The following is a 26,614-nucleotide window of genomic DNA, read 5'->3' on the forward strand; positions in this document are numbered from 1 at the left end:
CTCGACAAATCTCGACCCATTCCGAGAACGTTTTTCTCCCGCTCACAAAACGAGATTAGAGGGGTGCAACGGGTGCATGTGGGAGTGTCGGATTGCGAAACGGACAATGGGCAAAAAGACAGTATGCATGAGACGAACATGAATGCAAATGAGATGCACATGATGGCATGAGATGAAATGCATGACATGAACAAAATGAAAAACGAAAGACAAAACCCAACCATGAAGGGAATATCATATCACATAGCCGGAAATGGCAAGAGTTAGAGATACAAATATGGAAAGTTACATCCGGGGTGTTACAGTAGGCTCGCTGGTCGGTGAGGAGTTGGGTGAGATTCATCGTGTAATCGAGTTAGTTTTATTAGGGCATGATCCCCAGTATCCACTATGTTCTAAGATTGATGTTGCTATGACTTTGCGATGCTTAATGCTTGTCACCTTGGGCTCGGGTGCCATGATTTCAGATCTGAACCGTTTATGTTATCACCATTATATCCATGTTATAGATTCAATCTTGCAAGTTATAGTCACCTACTGCGTGTTATGATCCGGCAACCCCGGAGTGACAATAGTCGGGACCACTCCCGGTGATGAACATAGTTTGAGGAGTTCATGTATTCACCGTGTGTCAATGCTTTGTTCCGGTTCTCTGATAAAAGGAGACCTTAATATCCCTTAGTTTCCAATTTAACCCCGCTGTCAAGGGAGGGTAGGACAAAAGATGTCATGAAAGTTCTTTCCATAAGCACGTATGACTATTTACACAATACATGATTACATTATATTGATGAACTGGAGCTAGTGCTGTATCGTCCTAGGTTATAACTGTCTCATGATGAATATCATTCAACAAGTCACCGATCCAATGCCTACGAATTTATCTTATAATGTTCTTGCTATCGTTACTATTGCACTTACTACAAAACTATTGCTATCACTGTTACTGTTACTGATGTCACTATTATCAAAACTATCATATTACTTTTCTACTGATCACGTTGCTGCAGATAATTAATCTCCAGGTGTGGTTGGATTGACAACTCAGCTGCTAATACCTTCAAATATTCTTTGGCTCCCCTTGTGTCGAAGCTATAAATTTGGGTTGAATACTCTACCCTCAAAAACTATTGCGATCCCCTATACTTGTGGGTTATCATTGCCCTAACAGGAGCATTGTGCCTCCATACTGCTCCGCAAGGGTGTGAACTTTAGGATACATCGTTCTCTCTGAGTGCCTCGGTTATCTCTTACCTAAGCCCTTTAATCATGCACTTTACTTTGTGATATCCATAGTGTTTCATGTTATATATCTTACTATCATTTAGTTGTTTATCTTGCTTAGCATAAGTTGTTAGTGCAGTAGATGAGCCTAGTTGTTTTAGGTTGTGTGCTTGACAAATTAAACGCTAGTTTTATTCCGCATTGTTCAAGACTAAACCATAATTATTTTAAAGCGCCTATTCACCCACCTCTAGGCGACATACACGATCTTTCACCAATGATATAGAGGCATGAAACCTCCATCAATGAAGATCAGACATAAACTCCAACATCAAAAACATAAAAGATGATACAAACAAAATACGTTTTCGATGAACTTGAGCTTGTCTGGAAATGACCACAAGCTCCAAAACTCATGTAGAGAAAAAATATGAATAAGAACCAAGAAAGATGATCACAAGGATGTGGTGGTTTGAGCTCTCTACGAACGATACGATCAAGCTACTCACTCGAGAGGCCCCCTTGATAGTGCAGCTATCGATCCTATAACCCGGTCTCCCAACTAACACCATGAGATCGGTAAAATATAAAACCTATCAAGGAGAAACATTTGCCTTGCGCATAGTCCGCTTGAGCTAGATGGTGACGTTCTTGACTTTCTCAAGTTGGACCACCTTTCTTGATTGCGTTGGCTCGATGGAGACTAGTAGATTGCTCCCCCATACTCCACTATGGGTGAGCCTCTCTTTAGCACATCTTCACATGTCCATTATCACCACAATGGACGTCAAGGTTCAAGAAAGAGATCTCTTCGCGATGATCCACTTGAACTTGCACAACACAACCTTGTATCTTATCTTCTATCTTCATAAAGGTGATGTCTTAAAGGTAAACATGAATGTTCACACAATCTTCTTCTTCAAGACATGCTTGCAATAGCCTCAAATCTTACATGACCAATCTTTGGATAACTCCTTGAATAGCACCTTGGTCAACACATAATCTTCTTCTAATAACCTTGAAACCAACAAATGGTCTTCAAGAAATGCATATGGATAAACCCTTCAAATATAACTCAAGGCAACCATTAGTCCATAAGGATTGTCATCAATTACCAAAAGCAAACATGGGGGCACCATTCTCTTTCAGTCGAGATGGAAATAGTAGCGAAGGAACTTATAGTAATTGTTCTGCTTTAAAAGGGGTTAATGGAATGGAGCATGTTTTGGACCATGTGCAACGAAAGGCCGCACACATGCTACACACTGATGTATTCAACGAGTATATATCCTTGACCGACAAGCCAGGGTAATCTTTGGAAATTTCATTGTGACAAGGATAGATCATTGCAATTGTTGGTCTTCAACAAGAAATGGCTAGTAAGCGTGAGTCACCACCTCGTGTTGACTACGTCCCCCTTTGTACACACCGTCCGTCAGTCCTACCGATTGAATGGTCCAGTGAAGTGTTCAGATCATGGCGACAGGGATGGTTTTCCGCCCCCGACATTGCGAGAAGTCCATTGAACCTTATCATTTAGAGAAGGAGAAGTTGCAATAAGGTTTCCGTAGGTCAATCCGCGGAAGGATCATTGTCATGACCTTGATCAAAATAGACCGTGCATGCATCATCCAATCCACCGGCGACGGCACCGTCCATCACTCGGCCAAGTCCTTGACCGCCTCCCCTCCTCGAAGGGGCTTGGGGTAAAAGGTGCCCGACGAGATGAACATGTCTCTCTCGACGCCCTATTCAGAAGAGGACGTCAACATTGTATTGTTCTAGATGTTCCCAACAAAAGCTCCAGACCCAGATGATTACTAGCGCATTTTTTTCAACGCCGCTTGGATGTGTGTGGGAAAGAAATCACAAATGCAGTTCTCAGAATTGTGAAGGGGGGGGAGTGTTGAGTCCATCAATGAAACAATACCTGCTCTTGTTCTTAAGGTAGAAAATCCCTCTCTGCTCTCCCAGTTTAGACCTATCAGTTGGTACAACATTTTGTACAAGATTTCCTCTAACGTCATTGCAAACCGTCTAAAGGTCATCTTGTTTGAGATTATTTCTGCTGAGCAATCTGCTTTTGTTCCTAGACAGCTAACTACAGAAATATATTATTTCAGCATACGAGTGTTTGCGTTTTATGAAAAGAATCGGGGTGAAGAAAATTCGTTATGCAACTCTCAAACTGGATATGATGAAAGCTTGATAGAGTTGAGTGGGCTATTATGCTAACACTAGCCTTCGGTCAGCATTGGGTTTCTGTGATCATGGGAATTGTCAGGTCAGTTCATTTTCCAGTTCTTTTTTCAATGGTAAAAAACTAGATGAATTCAAACCATCACGAGGACTTTGACATGGAGATTCGATTTCCCCCTATCTTTTCTTCATAAGAGCGGAGGGCCTTTTGTGTCTATTAAAATACAATCAATCATCTAATTTGAGTGGGATTGGTGTGGCCTCATCGGCTCCATCGATGAACCATCTCCTGTTTGCAGATGATAGCATGTTGTTCATCAGGGTAACTATGCAATGATGGTGGAGGTTTCAAACTTGTTGAACCACTATTGTCAAGCTTCGGGTCATAGGGTAAATAAGGACAAATCTTCCATCTTCTTCAGTAAAGGTTGTCCCAATGGTACTCGAGAAACTGTGAAACAAACTCATCAAGTCCCCAATGAATCTCTATATGAGAGATATTTGGGCATGCCAAGTGATGTTGCGCATTCAAAAAATGGCACTTCCAAATTTTTGGAAGATAGAATTTGGAGTGAGATAAAAGGTCGGATTGAAAAAGTGTTATCTGCTGGTGGGAAAGAAGTATTAATTAAGTCAGTGGCCCAAGCAATCCCAGTTTATTCTATGGCTTGCTTACGACTTCCTCGAGGCTTATGTGAGCATATCAACTCATTGATTTGGGGATTCTGGCGGGGGAGCAAAGATGGCAAAAGGAAAATCCACTAGGTGTCTTTGAAGGTAATGACCAACCCAAAATTCATAAGGGGGGGGGGGGCGAATTTCGGGATTTGTAGCTCTTCAACTTAGCACTATTGGCTAGACAAGCGCGGCGTTTGCTGCAAGACCCCACATCTTTGAGTGCACACATACTAAAGGCTATTTATTAATTATTACCCAACACCAACAATTTGAGAAGCAAACCCTGGCTCTAATCCTTCACAGGTATGGTGTGCGATAGTGGACGGACATTACACTCTTAGACAAGGATTGAGCAGGAGTATTGCTGATGGCCAGTCCACACATATATAAGACTGCAATTGGATCCCTAGGTAGTTGTTGCTTCAATCGCTCATGCCACTAGCATCGAACCCACCACGGCCGGTTCATGATTCATGAATTGATAAATCACACAGATGCCACATGTACTACCAACTTGGTGTGCCATGTTTTATTGCCGATGGATGCGGACGCCATCCTCAACATCCCACTATGCACTGGTGGCATAACAGATTTCTGGTCCTGGCATTCGGAGCCTAAAGGGTTTTTCACCATGAGATATGTGTACCGGATGTTGGTTGATACAAAATCAGGAGAGAAAACTAATTGGATGGTGTAGCTGCGTTCAAGTTGAAGGTGTTCATCTGGCGTTTGGCACAACAGTCAACAGTCGCTTCCACGGCTAATCTTTTGGGACACCGTCACATGGCTACGAGAAATATGTGCACACTATGCAGGCGGGATGATTCATGGCACCACTCGCTCCTTGACTATTCGATGGCTTGTTGCAGATGGGCATTGGCTTATGCGATCTTGACTGCAAGCATGCCAGTGTGTACCGAACCAAATGCAAAAAGGCTTTTTTTCGCAAGTGCAGTTCTCTAGTATGATCATGTCTCTTTGGGCAATTTGGTTTTCTAGAAGAAAGGCCATCCATGGAACATCTTTCAGAGTCCATCAACGCATCAATTCATAAAAATATGTGGCAGAGATAAGGCGCTCGAGAAGTGATTGTTTCAAAGCCCAGAATCACACATGAGACACAATAAATGGCTTCCACCCTAGTTGTATCATGCAAAAGTAAATACTGATGCGGCCTTTGCCCGAGCGGGCACAAAAGGTGCGACAGTGACATTTTACAGTGATATTACTGAAGCATATGTGGGTGCATCAATAGTTGTTGTCAAAGATGTCCAAGACCCAGCTTGCTTAGAAGCTTTGGCGTGTCGGGAAGGCTTTTCACTAGCGGAGATTTGAATCTCAGGAACATAGTGATCTCGGGGTGTTTATGGAGCAATTATCAGAGAGATTGGAGTATAAATCATCTTTTGACAGTTACCTTTTTATTCATGAGCGTACAAACTTTAATTTCAAGGCGCATAGCCTTGCAAAGGACACGTCGTCTTTAGGTACAGGACGCCATATTTGGCCTGGTCATTCCTACGACCCTATTTCTGTACCTTTAAACATTCTTACTTCCAAGTAATAAAGTTGCTTGTGTTTGCGTAAAAAAAAGCTACGATCACACCAGGCACTCCGGCGAGGCGTTATCGAGGGTGAAGTCGAGCTGCGTCTTGGCGGCGTAGGTGAACGTTATGGGCTTGCCGTTGAAGATCGGCCAGCCGCTGTTGATGAGGCAGTGCCCTTGCTTCCGGCTCAGCAGGCGGAGCTTGGTCGTGTCCGAGATCACCGCTTTCACCTCGCCGAGGTTGCAGTACATCACCACGCCCGCCTGCGCGCACGAGCACGTGTTCTCCACCGTCACGCTGTACTCCGGCACATTCAGGACCCGCCGCCCTGTCAACACCGACGAGACGCGGATGTCCTCCAGTTGGCACGGCCCGGCGTCGCCACTAGCATGACCTATGGACACATCAACGGCACATAAGATCCAAGGATCAGTGAGATTAAACTGCGACGACGACCAAGTATTATCTTGTTCTTGCGTACCTGTATGGAGAAGAGCTGCAACGAGGAGCAGGATCAGGATGCAGGCCTTGGACGCCATGGCTGAAGCTAAGAACGAGGTAGCTCAGGAGAAGCTTTGATGTGATTAAGATTGATTAGCGTAGCTTGGCCAGCTATATATAGAGCTCCCGGCTCGTGCATACAGAGATCCCGAGATGATATGCAATATCTTACCAGTGATATTTTTCATCTTGACGAAATTAAGGTCGTGAGCTTGTTCGGTAAGTAAATTATCTCCTACAGAATCGGTGCATTAATTCCTTCTATCTTCAGGGCTATTAGTGATCCTACCGTTCGAAGAAATGATACTCTCTCCATAATTAACATGATCCCTCACGTCTAATGCTCGATGATAGTACTTCACGTAATTAATGCGATTCACCCGTCCGAAGAATGACACTCTATAATTAACGTAATCCTCCGTCCAACGGTAGATAACACTTTCCATAAATTAATGCATGGCTATTTAACATACATAGGTAAACTAATTAATTGCATGCAAATGTAGGTGAGGCAGAGATTAGGCAAGAGATAGACCTAGGTCCCAAAAATCCGCACCGGATCACTTGGATATATAGGAGGTTGAATAACCACACAAAGCTTCTAAATAGGTATTCAACTAAACTGTACATATATGATGAATACAATGATTACAGAAATCGAGCTAAAGAAAGCAGACAGTATGAAATGCATCACACACGATGAACAACCATCGAACACCGAAAAAAAACAAGATCTGAAACAGATTCAGACAAATTGATGGATCTTAAACAGCTTCAGAACCAAATACCTTCTGAACAAACGGTTAAGACCTTCCAAATCATGGGTTAGCCAATCTAACTTATAGATGAATATTCACAGCCAAAAGCAACAACACTGCTGAATTACCGAAATCATCACTAGGCTTCTGCTCTTCGAGCTGATCCTGTTGATGGCACATCAACAGAACAAAGTCATACAGCTTCTGGATGCTAAGGTGCTAGCAAACAGAAGCAGATGCACTCTCTTCCCGTGATCTGTACAACAACTATTCTTTACATCAATGATCAGTCACTGCTACAACAAGTCCAGTTGGTCACTGTCCATGTCCTCCTTCGCAAGCTTCTCAATCAACAGCTCCATTGTCCTGATGTACTTGGGCATGTAATGTTCCCCTACCATGGACCTCCCCAGACGAATCTTGCTGTAGAGATGTCGAGGTGTCTCGTACAGGGTGACAACCTCCTCCTGGCTACCTTGCTCACTTGTGTTGGACTCTTCTGCAGCTGGCAATGCAACCATGTGCAGTATTCTTCCTGGAGGGTATAGCTGGAGGGGATCTTCAGAAGGGCTTGACGATGACGGCTCCATCTGCTTGTTGGTTAAGGATTCTCTGACCTGTCCTTCGCTTGAACTTTTCAGAGGTGATTTGATGTCCTCCTTGTCGGTATCTTCATTATCTAATGGTTGAAGGTTTAACTCCCCAAAAGAAATTGAGACTAACTCTGCATCAGCCGCTTCAGTGTCGTTTTTTTCAGTTTTCACATCAACATCAGTTTGATTTGTAATGTACCGAGTATGTTTTGCAGGATCAATAGTCCGCTTCCGTGCAGAAGGACATGACCAGCAAACAAGAGTAGAACGTTTCTTGGCAGCACAATTGACATCTTCTGAAGATCTGGTCTCAGCCTGGCAAATTCAGGTCATATGGCAAATAGTTCAGTAAGTAACAACAGTGTCCATCTGTTTCAAGAACTAGTGCTTGCAGCAATATATTTGTTATTATGTACCTCGGAAGTGGGAGGCTGAAGCATATCGACATCTACAACTTTAGATTTTGGATCTGATACGAAGGGTACATGAGATCGCACGAAGCTCACAGAGCGATTGACGAAACCTAAGAATCTAGTCTGTTGAATTTGTTCACGAAGTTCGTGCACCCATGATGATGCCATCACCTGCCATATTTGACTCCCAAAGATAAATATATGATATGTTTGACTAGGCAAAACAATTCACAGGAATATTTACTTCACGGTTTCCCACTTCAACTATCGTGCTGAGAGGTACCTCTGTACGGAGTTTGGCAGTCGAAACTCTACCAAGAGATGGCACTACATCATTTCTATTGACGATAGTCGTAATGAAGTCTTTACCCGACTCAGCCAAGTCCCATGTCATGCAAGCAGCTGGAAAATAGCAGTAGAAGTGTTAATATCTCACACCTACTGTGTGTGTAGATCACAAGTTTGCAGCATCAAGAAAGAACAATGAGTTCCTTGCAGATGTTGAAAGCTCATACTTCAACCCAGAGTTAATTTTCTTTTGGTTATCTACTCATAGTCCTTAGATATATAAATCAAAGGCTATCCTAAAAGAACGATTGTCATCATCATTAAGCATACATGTGAAATCATTGTTCTTTTTTGCCGCCGTTTGATTTTCACTACATGATTAACGCCGGATAGTTCCTTTTTTCTAAAAATGAATTGCAGGCCACATGCCTACAAATGCCAAAATATGAACACAAGAGACCTATCATGAGAAGTTACTATATTTGTGTAAGGAGCCGATACATATTTTTAGTGAGAGAAAATTAACAAACGGAAATAAAATGGTTTACTATTAACATATATAGTATTCAATTGCAAAACTTCTATATACCCTTGGGGTCACAAGGCATACCTGGTCCAAATGCGATACATGTGGATGATAATAACTTGTCATTCTCACGCAGAATGTATGTCAATAATGCAGCGATACTGGCACCCATTGAATGCCCAATTATCTAGCATAACAAGATTGAGTTAGCAAATAGAATTAGAAAAAAGGTCTAGAAGTCTAGATGCAGTGCACAAGTACCAAACATCATATATTTCGATAAAAAGTGGATTAGCAGGAACTGCCAGAAAAGAAAATTAGATGGAAGATGCATAAAGAACAAAATTATCTAGTTTGTTTTTTTAGAAAATAAAATTATCTAGTTTGTAGGTTTGATAGATCTTAGAACACAAACATTTTATTTTCAAATGAACATTTTCATTTTTAGGGTCCACAAAATAGATGCGGTTTTGATAAAAATGCAGTGCCAAGTAAACTAAAATAGGCTTTAAATCTACTAAAATAGATTTGTAAGTATTACTTCGGGAGATAAAAAATGTTTGAGGTTTACTAGGTATCCAAAGCATATTATCATATTCATTAGCCCAAGTTATTACATTGCCAAGTGTTTTTTCCAGTGACTACATACTTGTGTAGAGTGTATGAGCCAGAAATGCACTGCTTACCTAAGGAAATTTGTTTCTCAGCACCGGAAAATCTTAAGAAATCAATAAGAGAATCTTCATTTTCCAAATACGTCACTGTTTTTAAATAAGCTTCACGCTCACAATTCCCTACCTCAACAGGATATTTGGTTGTTACAAGTTGCAGTTCATATATTCCAAAAGGTGTGTCATGGTCCACCTAGGAGAGAAGCCTTGTTTGGCAGTGCATCTCTGTCGGAAGTAGAGATCTCAGGAAATCTATAATCTGTGTCATATAGTAATGGCCAAATCGTTGATGATTACCACTTTTTTTGTCTGTTTTTTTAGAATAAAAATACCCTCTAATTGCAATCATCTTTCAAGAGCATGTTCTTTTGGCAATACATAATGCTTAATTTTCTGTAAGCAGAACATCAAAAGAGCATCTCTAGTCAGAAAACTGAAATATATTACCGTAATTCTGTGGTCCGGGAATTGCTCTACTGCTTTACTGAGGCAAGGAATGGCCTGATTTGCAATCCAGCGAGCTGCTGTAGCCATTCCACAATGCGCATACCCCAGCACTAGGTTGGATACACAGCCATCTTTAGCCACAACATGATGAAATGGAATGTCTGCTCCAGTTGCTGCTGTCAACCTTTCCTTAACACTAATAGCCCCCCGAATGAAAAGGAGAAAGCATTTGGAGTCTCTATCACGGACAACTGTGAAAGCAGGCTTCAGAAACTGCACAAAAGCACATAATTTCAACCCATTTGTCCTGATTTATAATCTGTACTAAATAGAACAGAAAAAATATCGGTTCAACAAGTTAAGTACAGTATGTAATAAAATCAGAGTACATAATGTAAAAAATGGAGTGTTGACTGGTACTTACGCACCCTCGCCTTAGATTTCTTAATAAGAACATCACTCTGATCAAATCCACCAAATTCCAAAAACACTTTGTATGGCTTCTTTGAGAAATACATGCATAACTTCATATATCTGAGTAATGAAATCAGCTCCTCTCTTGCCCCAGGCCCTCCCAATCGTACAGAATCACTCCCAGCATACTCATGCTGCAGATTACCCTGATAAAGTAAAACAGTACGTCATATGGATGTTAACATATGTACTACTTCACAAACATGAGCTGGTAAAAAAGGGAAGACCGACACAGAAATAGTGTATTCTTCTGATTCTTCGAGTGTAAAATATCTCAAGCAGCTAAAAGTGCCTAGCTGCTTTTCTTTAGATCTAATCTAACAACTGCTTCAGATCTAGCAATTGCTTTTCTTTAGATCGCTGGAGCTTAAATTAATTACAGTAGCTATCAGTGTTAGTGCTCTATTCCGTGCAGTATAAACAAATATCTTATTTAGACGGTGGAGTAGGATTTAAGGGGAAAGCTAAACCTTAGTAGCCCCAATGTAATGAAAACTAAGAATTTCTCTCGTCCAAAAGAAAAAAAAAGAATTGCACGCTTTAAGTGAACCGATAGGAAAATCGAGGAAGCACTACCAAATATGGAGATCCAAATCTGAAGCTGAACAACTAATTACTTTAGCAATTCCTTTAAATCAAAGGGGGGAAAACCTAAAATAGGGGAGAAACAATAAATCATTAATTATTCATAGGAGAGGAACACTTTGACTTTTTGCAACCTAATCACCTTCAACGAATTAGACTGTTTATACAGGTTTTTCCAAATCCTGAACCAACTGGCTCACGTTGGTTTCTCCATTGTCCGTTCCTTCCCTAGATGCTTCACACCAGCAACGAAAGATGCACACACTTACTAGCAACAAATATCTTTCCTAGATGCTTCACAACTAGCAAAGCATCAATCCAACAAAGAAATAGGCATTGCATTTGATCAGCTAACATGTTAGTTTTAGTGATAATCATCATATGCTCCCAGCATCAACCAACTAAAATTTCCTTAATCTTATTATTGAGCAAGACAAGCATGACAACCCATAATACTGAGTCATTCACCTTCTAAACTAGGCTCTCTAGAAGTTAATAACTCCTACAAATGTTAGGATATATCTTAAGATTTCCAGGAGATCAACAAACCAAATCCCAACAATCATATAAGTACAAAACATCACGAAACATTTGCGATTGCTTCCTGCTACTCTTTTTTTTTCATCCAGGCACGTGTGGTAAGCTATATAATTATAAAATAAACCTCGGAACTAACGACGCTGTAAATCGTAAGAAAAAAACATACCGAATGAGAAATAACTTGCTAAGTATGGAAGTAATCAATTCACGGAAGAGAATATTTCGTTTCGTTTCTTTGCTTGCAAGCAAGCAAGCAAGATAAGAAAGCCGTTTTCTCGAAGGTAGAAAGGGGATAGATAATATTCTCCTTGTCCATGTGAAATGTGAATCCAAACAAGATCAAAGAGACGCCGACAATCTTGATCACCAAGAATCCCAAGGAAGCAACCAATCCCCTCCCCCGTACGCATCACCACAGCACCGCACCAAATAAATAAAGAAGAGAAAAATAAAATCTCGCGGGAGCAAACCAATTCTGGTCTACGGCAGCACTGGTGATCAGCACGTGCGGAGTACCTGCTGCCGCATGTAGTAGTTGATCCCGAAGGCGAGCTCCCCGAGGGACCACTTGCCGAGCGTCTGCCCGTAGGCGAACCGCACGGTCCGAGCGGCCCCCGTCACCGCCTCGCCCCACCCGTCCGGGGCCCGCTCCGGCCACCGACGCCCGCGCCTCGCGCGCCGCGCACGCCGCCTCCCCTGCGCCTCCTCCTGCCTCCGCTCCCTCTCTGCCGCGGCCTCCGAGACCGCGGAGGTTATCATCTCGTCCTCCATGGCGCCCCTGCCGCCAGCTGCCCCGTCGGCGTCCCCGCAGAGCCGCCCCGACAGCACCAGGTACACCAGCACCGCCGTGCCCGCCGCCGTCGCCATCCCCGGCGACCCCATCGGAGCACGGGGCGCTCCTGGCGCGCGCGAGAGAGGAGAGCTGCAGTCTCTGCAGAAGGGAGGCGGAGTCGCCGGGATTGGAGGCTGGAGGGCGCTGCTTCGGTTCGCGGGGGGGAACGGCTAAATTGGAGGGAGGGTGAGGATACAAGGTCGCTTTTGCCCCTGGGGTTTTTGCTTCAGCTCGGGCCGTGCGAGAGACAATTGTTTTACTCCTATATATAATACTTCTCCTTCTTTCTCTAAAAAAAAATAATACTTCTCCTACAAGCACACCAACGACTGCTTTTTTATTCCCTTGCGAGAACACCAACAAGTTGTTGATGAAGTCTAGGACACTGGGCCACAGGTTAGACCCCAAGCTTAATTTTGAATCCAAGCCTCGCATCTGAATGTCTTCAAGCAATGGGCGGAGACTCCTTAAACAACACTGGACTGGATAGAGAAGCGAACTAAGCATTGGTTAGTTTTTTTTTATGGTAGAACCGGTGCAGCCGAATTCAAGTCTTAGATTTGCTATATGTGTGCTCGCATGCTTTTTGGATTTATTCCAGGCCATCCGCCGCTATTTTTTCAATGGTATGACATGCTTGTGGATTACAAGGTGCATCTAGCGACTTTGTCAATCTTAAGATCTAATCTCTCAATATCAAAATATAAGATGTTTTTATAGTTCAATTTAAATTGCAAAACTTCTTATATTTCGGTACAGAGGTAGTATCAATTTAATCTTTTGAGGGTGTTCATAGGGATAAACGAGTGTGCATGCGCGTGCGCATTCTTCCTTAATAGACTTGGTTCTCTTGTCGAGAGTTTCTTAGTGTGCACCAAATGATAAGGTCTCTTTTCCGTCCTACAAACTGAAAATGTTCTAACTTGGTACTGCGATATCATCAAATCATCCAACAAAGCCTGGAAACTTTTTTGGTAGCGGTATTGGCCTCAGTAGTTTTCTATGGGTGTTATGAACATCTTTGTGTGTACGGTGTTTGCAAAAGAAAAAAAATATAGGACAGAGAAGCGGAAGAGATAAAAAGAGCAAGGGTGCATACCTATGTGTATCCATTCTTTGTCAAATGGTCATACGAAAAATCTTAAGAAACTCTTATAACATCGATGCCAAACCAGTCATCCTGCCAAAAAAATGTGCGTGACATATATGCATAGAATAGATAATCCATCTTAATTGGAAATGAAAAATAAAATAGTTGGAACCATTGTGAAGGTAAATTTACCTTATTTTTTCGTGGAAGCATTTTCACCATGTTTAAATGGAGCAAAGTTCTATGTACTTTTACCTCGCAATATTAAACATCCTAGGGACTTCGTTGATTCAAAAGAATATTTGGAGGATTTCTTTTATATAATACTTATCCTTTTTATAACCTTTTTATAAACATTTCATTGGGGTGATTGAGCTAGACCTAAAACCCTAGCCCGACATGCTTGCAAAAGTGTGACCTAAAACTTCAAGCCCGAGCCTTGGCCAAAAAGTGTAAAAATCTTTTTTCTAAATTTCTAAATACCATTTTAATTATTTCAGAGTTTAACTAGCATTATTTTCCAATAAAACATTATATACTAGTAACTTTTTGTGCTTCTGGGCCGGGCTTGGGTCATATTAGGCCAAAAGCCTAAGCGGTTCTAAAAAACCTTTGACCTAAGATAGAACACTTTGATGCAATTTTCTGTAAAACTCGGTGATGTAGAATTTAAGAGGGCGTGTAATTGCAATGTTATGAATTTTTTTACCATGTAAATATTTTTTCAAAACTAAAACACACAAATTTTTTATCCTCCAAATAAAAAATATTCTAATTTTGTCACCCGCCAAAAAAAAGAAGACTGATTTTGTGTCTTTTGGGGCTATTTTTGTACTATGTGCCCAAACTACTGGGCTCATGAATTTGGTTCCTCTTGATTGACGAGTTGAATTAGCAACCTGCTCAACCCCCGCTGTTATTGTTGTCTTAGGTAAGTAATGATAAACTTTTAACTAACATTTTTTGAAAGAAGGCAGAAAATTTGTCATCTTCATTAATTAAGAAGAGGAGTAGACATGGTTCCGCCAAGCCGCCAAACAAGGCAAAACTTTTAACTAACCTCATTTAACTTAGCTCTCCATAGCTTTTGCTTGTAGAGTTGCTAATCAATCCTAATCTTAATATAATGTCACAATCATTCCTGTTCTTTTCTTAAGCTCATGATGCTAATTAGATAAACCCTGCCATTGAGCTGGCCCTGCTAGCTAAGATGCACCTGATTAGTCGCAAAGCATGTATTGCTTTTAAATTGCGCCAACAATAATACTGTTTCCGGATGGAGTTGATTCTCATTGATTAATTACATATATTGGACCGCTCAACTCAGTGATTAACTAATGAAAGCACAATAATTTTATTAGCTTAAATTCGACAAAAATACAGCCATGTCTTAAGGCAGCTTGCACTGTAATTTCTGTTGTGTCCAAAAACATTGTTTGGACTTGAACTAGCCCCGCCAACCAAACATAGGATACTTTTTAAATCTGAGTTTTGGATTTCTTGGCAAGGTCACTTTGGTCATTTTCAACGGCAGGAGAATGCTGGCTGCCGCCTGCAGCTCCTAAAAGCGCTGGAGGCGAGCCAGTGATTCGCTTGGGAGAATATGGGAAGGCATATGCATGGAAGCTCTCCGATGGCGTGACCCCACACCATGCTGAAGTGAGAGAGGATAGCACAACACAGCTTAATTTAATTAACGAAGTGATTTTGAGCAGATCAACCTGCGATCGATTCTGTGAAAGAAATGGCAGCAGATGAGCAGAAGCAAGCTCAATTGTGGCGGCAAGGTATAACCTGAAGGAATCGTGTATATTCTTTCGGTATCTCCGTGTTTTTATGCCTGGATATTCCATCCTTGCAGGCTTGGATTTGAATCCCTAATGATTTGATTTTTCCGTGCAGGGAAGGGTTATCGAAGAAGTATGGATTGATCTCCGGGACAAACGTCTACTTCGATACTGATGCAGTGCGAATGCGCGTGAAAAAAAAACCCCTGGGGTCCTCTCCTCCATCCCGCGTCGCTCCTGCGTGGCGACGGCAAGGGAACCCTAGATCGCGCCACCAGCTCCCCTCCCCTCCTCCCTCCTCCTCCCTCGCCGCCGCTAGGGGGGCCGGCCGGGCAAAGGCCGGTCGGCGCCGGCGCCGGCGGGGCATCCTTGTCCTCCCGCACGGTGGGGTTGGCGCGGGTCAACACCTCGGGCCGGGGCGTGGCGCTGACGCTGGGCACTATGACGGTTCGTCTGCAGCAGCGGCGCGACGGGCGGCGCGGTGGCGGTGTGTGCCTGGGGCGGCAGCGGCCGTTCGCCGTCCTTCTCCTCCGGCGGCAAGGGTTGTGGTTGGCACAGGTCGCGGGCGGCTGCCTCTTCTCCGGCGTGGGCTGGCGGAGGTGGCGGCGCGTCAGCGGTATGTTCGACCCCCTCCTCTACAGCAGTCGTGGTGCATGAACCGGCTGCTGGTGGCGGCTCCTCTTGTGCTCTGGTTCGGCTCGGCTAGCCGGGGGTGGCATGGGCGCCGTGAGGGGGGAGGCAGGGGTGCCTCCCGGACTCGCCGGGATTTGGAGGTGCCAGATCGGGCGTCTTGGGTGGCTGCAGCACGGCTGGCGGTCGGCGTTTCCCCTGCTCAGATCTAGCTGCCGGCCACTCCTCCAAAGGAGCTTGTTTGGGGTGGAAAGAGGGGTCTTTGCTGCCCCTTCACTGGTTGATGATGTCGGTGTGCGGCGGCGGCGGTCGAGGGGTGGTCTCGGATGCCGGGGCGGCGGCCTCGGTGGTGGGAGACACGATGCTCGTGGGCGGAGCTCGCGGCTCTGATGTTGGCCGGTTACCATGGTCGTGCAGGCGGCGTGGTAACTTGGGTACGACGGTCGGTGGCGGTGGTTCTGCAGTGTGCTTGCGGCACTCCGTCTCGGAGGCGAAGAGGGCTTATTGGGTGAAAACCCTCTTTGGCTTTGCCAGGTCGGCGGCGGCGTCGCCTACGGACGTCGTCTCCTTCTTGAAGGCGTCGTCGTGGTTCCTCTTCTTCCTCTGTGTTGCTCTGAGGGAAACCTCGATCCCTTGATCGGGCGGCGATGGTACTTAGGTGCCATAACCTTGTTGAAGGCTCCGCCTTGAAGTAATCGGTTCGTCATGCACAACTTCGGCTCTTCGTTGTGATTCGTTCACGGTTGAGGCCTCCGGCAACTTCAAGCGGGGCTCTCTCTTCCTTCCTGTAGATGGCTTCGAGTTGTGTGGGGCGGTGTAGTTGTTCTCAACATTCTTGTATCTTGCCCTCTATGTGTTGGTGTGGAGTTATATGAGGTTGGTTGTAACTGGATCGTTGTTTTATATATAAAGCAAGACGAAAGCCTTTTTCGGTACGTGCGTGCGTGTCAATGCCTTATCTTTTATAACGGTTAATTAGGCCGGAAGGCTTGTACGGGCACATTTTGAATATAGTACACAGAAATGCCGACACATTATTTTGAGGTTGACGAGATCATTAAAAAAGTCTCAACATCTCTTTTCACTAGACAAATATTGTCAGACAGTTTGTAATAAATCCAGAAAAATACAAACACTAATGCTAAGTTTGAAACTTTAACACTGATGGGCTGATTTTACAAAATAATCTAACCATCCGAGCTAGGCTCACTCCGCGCTTGTACGGACACCTTGGTAGTATTGTTAAATATAAGTTCTTTTTGTGTGATGCTGTCAGGACAAGAATTTTTGAAACATGGTTCCACGCACCCGTTTGAATAGTAAAATAAAAAATACCAGAAAAAATCTGATTTTTTTCTTAAACATACATAGCCGGCTGGTGTGCTTGTTTATAAAGTTTCACGAAGAAATGATATCCATGATAATCTGGGCAAAAATGAAGAAAAATGAAGCTATATTAAAAAACATTGTTTAGTAAATGGTAATGTCCTAATTGTATTTCTTTACTAAGAGTACCATAAGTGTTAATCTTCACGGAACTTTGCATGTGAATAGAATGATATACCAAATTTGATACCTCAAAATTTCAGGTTTTTTAAAAATTTCATAGTATTTTGAATTTACTATTCGCGTAGGTACACATGGAAGCGTGTTCACCTTGGTATTTTCAGTCAACCTGGGCATCCGAGTATTTCAGATTTTTTTGGTTCGGTTAATTCGGTTTGTGGGTAATTCAAGTTTACAAAAATGAGAATCAAATATGCCTTTGCCTACACAGATGACCGAACCTGTATAGACCCAAAAAATCGTTTGCTTCTTTCGGGTACCCAAAAAACACGTCGGAGGAGGGTCGAGGCAGGCAACGACGCCGTGGCAGTCACCTTGCTAGCGATGCAGGTCAGTTCGGGTTCGGGTTTTCGTTTTGAGTACCCCAATGCCCTGGAGCCAATAGGTTTCTCGTCATGTGACAAAATTTGTGAAAATGGACGAAACAGACTTTTTTTAAAACTTCAACACAAAATGACCTCAATCTAAAAATATTTTCAAAACTAGCCCTTCTGCATGACGTCCGGGGCTAGGGCGCCATGCTACATACCATAACGCCTCGGGTTAGGGCGTCATACTATTTGGCATGACGCCCTAGCCAGGGGCACCAAGCTACACGTCGCTACCATGGCGCCCTAACCCGGGGCGTCATGCTATCTATCATGACGCCCAAGCCCTGGACGTCATGCGAAAAGGGGTCAGTTTGTGAAATATTTTTTGATCGGGGTCATTTTATGTTAAAGTTTCAGAAAAAGACCAGTTTCATCGATTTTCACATGAGATTCAGTGTCAGGTATTTTAGAGCTATGCAAGGGTTCAATGACGACGATTGCGGCTCCAGGACGCTGGTCATTAAAAGCACGTGTACGAAGACTTTCTGGTTGTCATCGACAAAGTCGAGCTGGTTTTAGGGTAGCGGCGACAGTGACGGCTCATTCTGAGGGCAGTAGTGGCCGTTCGGTGGTCTCGGAATCTTGACGTAATATTTATAATGTTTAAAATGCTTTTTCGATGAACTTTAATGTCTCGTCCTTCCCGCAAAAGAAATTCTATGAAATTCGGTTGAATCACATGAGCCCTAGTTCTGCAAGTGAAGACACTTAGCAGACATGCACCGTCGGAGAGAGAAAAAGGCAGACATGTAGGCGTGCCTGACATGATGACACCACTGCTTATATCGGGGATTGCCGGCGGGCGGGGGCAACGATGTTTGCTTTGCCAGCAAATTATGACGGGGATAATCTCATCTCCTGTCACTTCCTCAGTCCGCTGTCTTAAACTGTAAGCTGGAATTCCGGTCGGCCAAGTGGAATTGCGGGGCTAGTTGAAGATGCTTTCTGAACATCAATAGAAAAATGCTTTTCTGAACTGTCGCAGAAAAGAAATAGTCCCAAATGCATGCATAGTCAAGAAAGGAGATTTCGGTCATGCCCTATGCTGCTGGCACACATACACAAGGGGCTCATGCATGCGGTGAAATGCAGTGGGACTAGCGACTAGCATGCTAATCGTACACCGTCGAAGAAAACAATAGTGTTAAGTACGTACGTTTTGGGCCGCCCATGTGCAATACTGTTCACCGCGGCTGCATGCGTGCTTGCTAGTCAGTTTTTCCTAGTTTTTAGAGCATCTATAACCGAACTTGACAAATCCGGGCACCTATAAGCCCCCGCGCGCGTCCGCAGTTGGTGCTCGTCGGCCCCTCATATCTTGTGCTCGATATCCATATGTATCTCAAATCTGTACTTTCAAATCCATGCAAATTCATGCACGTAGATTATACACGTTTTTTTAAGATCCAGCTTTTCGCTGGCTTTTTATTGATAAGCAGGAAGCAGTGGGAAGAACAGAAGGCGGTGGTTGGATCCAGTAGATCCGAGGGCTTGCCACAGACCGGCAATCCTCAAACGACAAGAAACCTAGGATTTACATTTCATGGTGGTTCCCCGAAGGGGCTCTCAATGCAGGTGGCACTCGCGACTCGCCATAGCTCAATGCAGTCCTTAATCCTCCTAATGATGTTGGAGACACTTGGGATGCTTTTCCTGAAGGTGGCGTTGTTCCGTTCCTGCCATATCTCCCAGCATACGAGCAACAAAAGTGTGTTGGTGCCTTTGCGCCATCCGGGTGCGGACCTGTCCAGGGCGGCCAGCGCAATGGAGGAATGCCGAAGATCTTGCCATCTCTCATCTGGAGCCAGTGATGCGCAACCCGTCCATGAGCTGATCGTTTCCCAAACTCTCTTTGCTATTGGCATTCCCAAAACAGATGCTTTGAGGATTCAAGGCTTCGAGTGCACAATTGGCAGAAGTACTCATTTTTCAACCGCGGCGCTGAAGTCTGTGGTTGCACACAGCCTGTTTTGTAGCATGAGCCATGCAAACATCTTGATCTTCCCGGGGGCCCAAGCTTTCCATATGATCTTGCCGAAACACGAAGACGTCATGCCCCGAAATTGCAACTGATAAGCAGATCTTGCGGAGTATTCGCCCGTCCGCTCGAGGATCCATCTGATGGAGTCGGGGGTGCCCGCACGCAGATCGCCGGCAGCGCCATGAAGCCGCCTATGCAAAACTAGGACGTTGTGGATCAGATCTTCAGTATGGCCATGGGCAAGGTCTCCGATCTAGGTGTCGTCCACGAGGGCGTCTTTTACCGTCATGTTCTTTCTCCGGGCATGCAGGGCCAGGCGCGGGAATTGCTGGGCGAGCGTGACCGGCCCCATCCACTGGGAGTGCCAGAAGGACGCCGACGCGCTGTCCCCAATGCTGATCGAGGTTGCTGCAGTGAAGAGGGAGAGGTCGGCGGCGTTGCATCGCAGATCTGAGCCCACCCATGGTCGATCAGGGTGGCGCCATGCGAGCCAGGGCCAGCGCAGGCGAAGAGCTCGGCCAAAACGCAATAGGTCAGGGATTCCCAAGCCCCCATTTTCCGTTGGTGTGCAGACCGCTGCCCAGCTTACTTTGCAGCTAGTGCCGGAGATCTCCTCATCTTGCTTCCAAAGGAAACGGCGTCGGCACTTGTCTATTTCTTTGAGGATCTTCTTGGGCACCCTCAGCACGGTAAGCGCAAAAGTAGGCATGGCGCTGAGGACACAGCGGACCAGCACGCGTCGCCCCACGATGTGGATTAGGTTTCTCTTCCAACCCGCCAGCCGGGCCTTGATTCTATCAATGATGAACTGTAGATGCACGAGCGGAAGCCGGCCGGTGATGAGCGGTAGACCAAGGTATTTGATCGGGAACGGGGCGATTGAGCCGCCAAAATTATGCAGCACATCAGCTAGGTCTAGGTCGTTGCAGCTGATCGGCGAGGCCGTGGATTTTGCGGTGTTTATGCATAGCCCCATGGCATGTCCGAATTGGCATAGGATGCTCAGTAAGGAGTCGACCTCCTGGAGGATTGGGTTGACGAAGACAACTGTGTCGTCGGCGTAGATACTAACCCTGAGCTTCAACTCGCAGCCTGGTATTTGCTGTAGGAGTTGTTGCTCGACCGCCTCCGCCAGCAGGTGGTGCAGTGGGTCTATGGCGAGAATGAAGAGGAACGGCGAGAGTGATGTCTACTACACAACCTTTTTCTTGTAGACGTTGTTGGGCCTCCAAGTGTAGAGGTTTGTAGGACAGTAGCAAATTTCCCTCAAGTGGATGACCTAAGGTTTATCAATCCGTAGGAGGCATAGGATGAAGATGGTCTCTCTCAAGCAACCTTGCAACCAAATAACAAAGAGTCTCTTGTGTCCCCAACACACCCAATACAATGGTAAATTGTATAGGTGCACTAGTTCGGCGAAGAGATGGTGATACAAGTGCAATATGGATAGTAGATAAATGTATTTGTAATCTGAAATTATAAAACAGCAAGGTAACTAATGATAAAAGTGAGCGTAAACGGTATTGCAATGTGCTGAAACAAGGCCTAGGGTTCATACTTTTGCTAGCGCAAGTTCCCTCAATAATACTAACATAATTGGATCACATAATTATCCCTCAACATGCAACAAAGAGTCATTCCAAAGTCATTAATAGCGGAGAACGAACGAAGAGATTATGGTAGGGTACGAAACCACCTCAAAGTTATTCTTTCCAATCAATCCGTTGGGCTATTCCTATAAGTGTCACAAACAGCCCTAGAGTTCGTACTAGAATAACACCTTAAGACACAAATCAACCAAAACCCTAATGTCTCCTAGATACTCCAATGTCACCTCAAGTATCCGTGGGTATGATTATACGATATGCATCACACAATCTCAGATTCATCTATTCAACCAACACATAGGACCTCAAAGAGTGCCCCAAAGTTTCTACCGGAGAATCACGACGAAAACGTGTGCCAACCCCTATGCATAGGTTCATGGGCGGAACCCGCAAGTTGATCACCAAAACATACATCAAGTGAATCACGTGGTATCCCATTGTCACCACAGATACGCACGGCAAGACATACATCAAGTGTTCTCAAATCTTTAAAGACTCAATCCGATAAGATAACTTCAAAGGGGAAACTCAATTCATTACAAGAGAGTAGAGGGGGGAGAAAACATCATAGTATCCAAATATAATAGCAAAGCTCGCGATACATCAAGATCGTATCACCTCAAGAACACGAGAGAGAGAGAAAGATCAAACACATAGCTACTGGTACATACCCTTAGCCCCGAGGGAGAACTACTCCCTCCTCGTCATGGAGAGCACCGGGATGATGAAGATGGCCACCGGAGAGGGATTGCCCCCTCCTGCAGGGTGCCAGAACGGGTCTAGATTGGCTTTCGGTGGCTACGGAGGCTTCTGGCGGCGGAACTCCCGATCTATTGTGCTCTCTGGTGTTTTTAGGGTATATGGAGATATATAGGCAGAAGAAGTATGTCAGGGGGGCCACGAGGGGCTCACGAGGGTGGAGGGCGCGCCCAGGGGGTGGGCGCGCCCCCCTGCCTCGTGGCCTCCTCGTAGAGCCCCGACGTGCACTCCAAGTCTTCTGGGCTTCTTTCCTTCCAAAAATGAGTTCCGTGAAGTTTCAGGTCAATTGGACTCCGTTTGATTTTTCTTTTCTTCAAAACCCTAAAACAGGGTAAAAACAGAAACTGGCACTGGGCTCTGGGTTAATAGGTTAGTCCCAAAAATGATATAAAAATGTATAATAAAGCCCATAAACATTCAAAATAGTAGATAATATAGCATGGAGCAATCAAAAATTATAGATACGTTGAAGACGTATCAAAGAGCGGATCTCCTTGCTGAAGACCGCGGCGGTGAGCAAAGTGGTAGCCCGGCACCCCATTCAAAGAGACCGCCGAGGACGCCGAGGAGAGGAGCAGGGCCACCCAATCTCGCCAGCGCGCGCTAAACCCTAGATGTTGCATCAACTCAAGCAAGTAGTCCCATGAGACCGTGTCGAACGCCTTCTCGATGTCGAGCTTCATGAGCAGTGCCGGCATTTTGCGGCGGTGAAGGTGGCGGGCGGTGTTTTGCACATAGAGAAAACTATCGTGGATGCATTTTGTTTTGAGGAATGCCGTCTGCGCCGGTGATATGATTGTGTGGATCACCTTCGCCAACCTCATTGAAAGAACCTTGGAGATGAGCTTCGACATGGAATGGATCAGGCTAATGGGGCGATAGTCCATGATCGCAGTCGCTCCGTCCTTCTTGGGGAGGAGAACGATCAGGGGCCGATTGATGGCAGCCACGTCTCCTCCTGCGAGGTGATAGAACTGATGGAAAACCGCCATGACTTCGAGCTTGATGATCGACTAGCATGCTCGGAAGAAAGTTCCCTTGAAGCCATCCGGTCCGAGCGCTTTTTCCTGCAGTGAGGCACAGATCACCTGCCAAACCTCCTCCTCTGAAAACGGATTATCTAAACCGACTGCCGGCAGCGATGGAAGGTTGATAGAGCTCCAGTTGATAGTGGTGTCTCTGACGGGCGCCGCCCCAAGGGAGGAGCTGAAGTGGTCGTAGATAGCATTGGCCTTGTCACTATGTGAGGTAACGATCGAGTCCGCCATGTGGATGGCATGGATGAAGTTTTTCTGCCTCCTAGAGGTGATCTTGGCCTGGAAGAAAGCCGACCGGGCGTCGCCGGCCCGCAGCCAGGTGATGCGCGAGGCATGATGCTTCCTGGCCCGCTCGATCGCGGCCAGGCCAAGGACGCGAAGCTTGAGCTGCTTCCGGAGAGCAAGCTCACTGCGAGATAGCTGTCTGTGCTCCTGGGCGATGTCAAGACAGAGAACTACTTCATTTGCGATCTGCAGCTGCAGACGGGTGCTGTTGAAGAAACCCTTTGCCCAAATTTTGAGATCCTTTGCCGCCCTATCTAGTTTGACGCGGAAGCATTTGAATGCACAACTAGAGGCAATGGGGCGATCCCACACATGTTGCACCGTTGTGTGGAATCTGGGGAAGCGTGGCCAGAAGGATTCAAACCGGAAACGGGCTGGTCGGCATGGTGCGGTTGCTGCGGCGAGCAGCAGGGGGCAGTGGTCGGAGCAGGATGTTGACGTGGTGTGGAGGAGGACGGTCGGGAAGAGGGTGTCCCAAGCATTGCTGCAGAAGAACTTGCTGATGCTGACAAGTGTTGGATCTTGACGCTCGTTGCTCCATGTGTATCGGCGGTTTTTGCATCTAATCTCCCGGAGTCCTGCGGCGTCGATCGCCGCACGGAATTTTCCCATCATTCTATGGTTGATGTTCCTATTGTTCTTGTCACTAGCTTTGTATATGAGGTTAAAGTCTCCGTTGATGAGCCAGGGATCATTTTGTGGCGGCGCTGTCCTAGCTATTTCCGACAAGAACTCGTCCTTTTTGCTGTCGTTGACGGGGCCGTACACCGTGGTCAGCCAGAACAGTGTTGAAGTTTCCCTAAATGTAACGCGGGCGGTGATGGAGTAATGTCCGACAACATGCGATTGCGCGTCTACTACACTACTGTCTCAGAAGATTGCAGTGCTGCCCTGGTGCCGGAGGCGAGGAGCACCACACAATCAGCTAGTCGTGCTCCACCAACCTCCTTGACCAGAGGGCGTCTCTAGGCTTTGATTTTAGTCTCCTGGAGGCAAAGGATAGCTAATCTATGTGCTTCTGTCATCTCGCAAACTACAGCACGTCGTGCCGACGTGTTTAAACCTTAGATGTTCCAGCTCATGATGGGGCAGTTTGTATCAATCATTAAACACGATGAATCTGCTCCGGCGACTACGGAAATCATTAAGCAAATACGGGTACACCTCCTCACGGTCTGGGGGTTGCCGGCAGCCACCAATAGGCCCCAATATCTGTCGGCAGACGGCAGCGCCTCTACACCTACTACAAGGACTACAGAGAACTAGACCTAGCTCAACCCAGCCGGACGCTGGGCGTCGCCGGAGCGAACGACAATTGAAGTGCACTAACATGGGGAAAGCATGGTCTCCGGGGCCTCTCCGTCAGGCCCCTGCATGCCAGCCGCCACCCGCAGCGCGGCCGGGCCGAGGTTGGTGAGCCTAGTGATGGCCTGGATGTCAGTGTCGGACAGTGGTTCGTTGAAGCGCTTGATGAGAGCCTCGGCTGCCTTTGCAGTCATGGCTTCCTTCGGGCCGAGGATGCCGAGGCAATGGACGATGCGGAGGGTGGCGCGCTGACTGACAGGAACCATGGAGGGGTTGCTGGCTTGGCGTGCACTATGGCAAGTCGTCGCAGGCTTGGGGCGGAGCGGGGTCTTGGAGCAGTGAGGCGCCCGTCCAACTACATGGGCCGGGGTGCTAGAGAAGAGCTGCTTTGTCGCGCCCCTAACGCCTTCCTTGCTGATCTGCAGGTGACAAACTTGGCTGGTCATGGCGCCGAGCTGCAGGGAGTGCGTGTCCGCCATCACCGGGGTGTGCCTGGCGAGGGAGAGGGCAGGGCCCATGTCGATGCCGTCAGTGTCACCCTCAGTGCCCCCCTCATGTTCGGAGAAGGAGAGGGGCTTGTCCACTTTCTTTGCCGCCGCTGCGTCCACAACAGCGGCCCTAGGGTCCAGGTGGGGCGGAGGAGGGAGCTCCTTGCCATCTTCCTTGAAGAAATCGGCCGCCGGGTTCGCTTCCGCGGCCGCCGCAGGAGGAGGCAGCGGGCACGGCGGTGCTAGGATGGGTTGGCTGGGGGCGGAGTGGTCCTCGAAGATTGACCGCGCTCAAAGCGCCTAGTAGCGCCCACACCCTTCCCGTGCTGCGAGACGTGGACGTTGCCGTTGCCACTGCCGTGGTGCTTGTCGTGGTGGTCAGAGCTGCTGCGGCGCCCCCTAGGCGCCCCTTGACGGTGACGAGAGCTTAGCGTGCAGCTGCGATGGCGCTCAGGGGGTGGGTCAACGGCTATCGTAGCGTGTTCCTTGCCGCGGCCCCGCCCCAGCAGGGTGTCCTTCCAGGACCGCCTCTGGCCGCCGCCACCCTCGCCGTCGTGGCCGCGCCTGGTGCCCTTCGAGGGCATGCCCTTGTAGCCCGTGGACACCACCTGTGCCTGGGGGCGGGCACGGCCTGCACCTGCGCCCAGTTCTTGCACTACGCGCCTGTCTTCGGTCCCGTGAGTCCAGCCACCGGCAGGAGGGCGACGCGGAAAATGCTGGTTGTCGTCGTCGTCCGAGGAGGGGAGGCCGCTTTGTCCTGAGTGGTAGGACCGCGGGGACAGAGGGGACCAGTCTTCGATGCGGTCGGTGCGCATCAGAATGTCCCACCGGAGTAGGGCCGGCGGTGACGCGATGGTGGAGCTCGGCAGAGAGAAGCCATGCATCTCCTCCACCCGGCTTGCGCCCCGCGCGTGCTTCCAGAGTGTCCGGCTGGTGCGGATGTGGTGTAGCTCCCACACCCACACCCATACGGCGAACGTCTTCGTGTTGGCCCGCTCGAAAGTGCGGTTGTCTGATGTCTACTACACAACCTTCTTCTTGTAGACGTTGCTGGGCCTCCAAGTGCAGAGGTTTGTAGGACAGTAGCAAATTTCCCTCAAGTCGATGACCTAAGGTTTATCAATCCGTAGGAGGCGTAGGATGAAGATGGTCTCTCTCAAGCAACCCTGCAACCAAATAACAAAGAGTCTCTTGTGTCCCCAACACACCCAGTACAATGGTAAATTGTATAGGTGCACTAGTTCGGCGAAGAGATGGTGATACAAGTGCAATATGGATAGTAGATAATAGTTTTTGTAATCTGAAAATATAAAAACAGCAAGGTAACTAATGATAAAAGTGAGCGTGAACGGTATTGCAATGCTAGGAAACAAGGCCTAGGTTTCATACTTTCACTAGTGTAAGTCCTCTCAACAAGACTAACATAATTGGA

At 46.5% G+C, this 26,614-nt stretch overlaps 3 protein-coding genes across 3 annotated transcripts; all 3 read right to left on the reverse strand.

The window, feature by feature from the left end:
- Positions 1-5,494: 5,494 nt before the first annotated feature.
- LOC125508159 (uncharacterized) lies at positions 5,495-6,563 on the reverse strand. Its single transcript, XM_048672764.2, has 2 exons — positions 6,130-6,563; positions 5,495-6,042 (listed from the first exon to the last, which is right to left on the reverse strand). Exons 1-2 carry the CDS (start codon positions 6,185-6,187, stop codon positions 5,702-5,704), a joined length of 399 nt encoding a protein of 132 aa, XP_048528721.1. The 5' UTR covers positions 6,188-6,563; the 3' UTR covers positions 5,495-5,701.
- Positions 6,564-6,960: 397 nt separating this feature from the next.
- LOC125508158 (uncharacterized) lies at positions 6,961-12,522 on the reverse strand. The gene is made up of 7 exons (XM_048672763.2): positions 11,961-12,522; positions 10,274-10,465; positions 9,846-10,118; positions 8,812-8,914; positions 8,197-8,315; positions 7,917-8,084; positions 6,961-7,815 (listed from the first exon to the last, which is right to left on the reverse strand). Exons 1-7 carry the CDS (start codon positions 12,324-12,326, stop codon positions 7,204-7,206), a joined length of 1,833 nt encoding a protein of 610 aa, XP_048528720.2. The 5' UTR covers positions 12,327-12,522; the 3' UTR covers positions 6,961-7,203.
- A 10,558-nt stretch (positions 12,523-23,080) lies between these two features.
- LOC147970588 (uncharacterized) lies at positions 23,081-24,001 on the reverse strand. Its single transcript, XM_087523501.1, has one exon. The coding sequence runs from the start codon at positions 23,999-24,001 to the stop codon at positions 23,081-23,083; it is 921 nt and encodes a 306-aa protein (XP_087379627.1).
- Between the last annotated feature and the right edge of the window lie 2,613 nt (positions 24,002-26,614).

The sequence above is a fragment of the Triticum urartu genome, chromosome 5A (assembly GCF_056163025.1).
Source record: "Triticum urartu cultivar PI428250 chromosome 5A, HENAU_Tu73, whole genome shotgun sequence".
Classification (NCBI taxonomy): domain Eukaryota; kingdom Viridiplantae; phylum Streptophyta; class Magnoliopsida; order Poales; family Poaceae; genus Triticum; species Triticum urartu.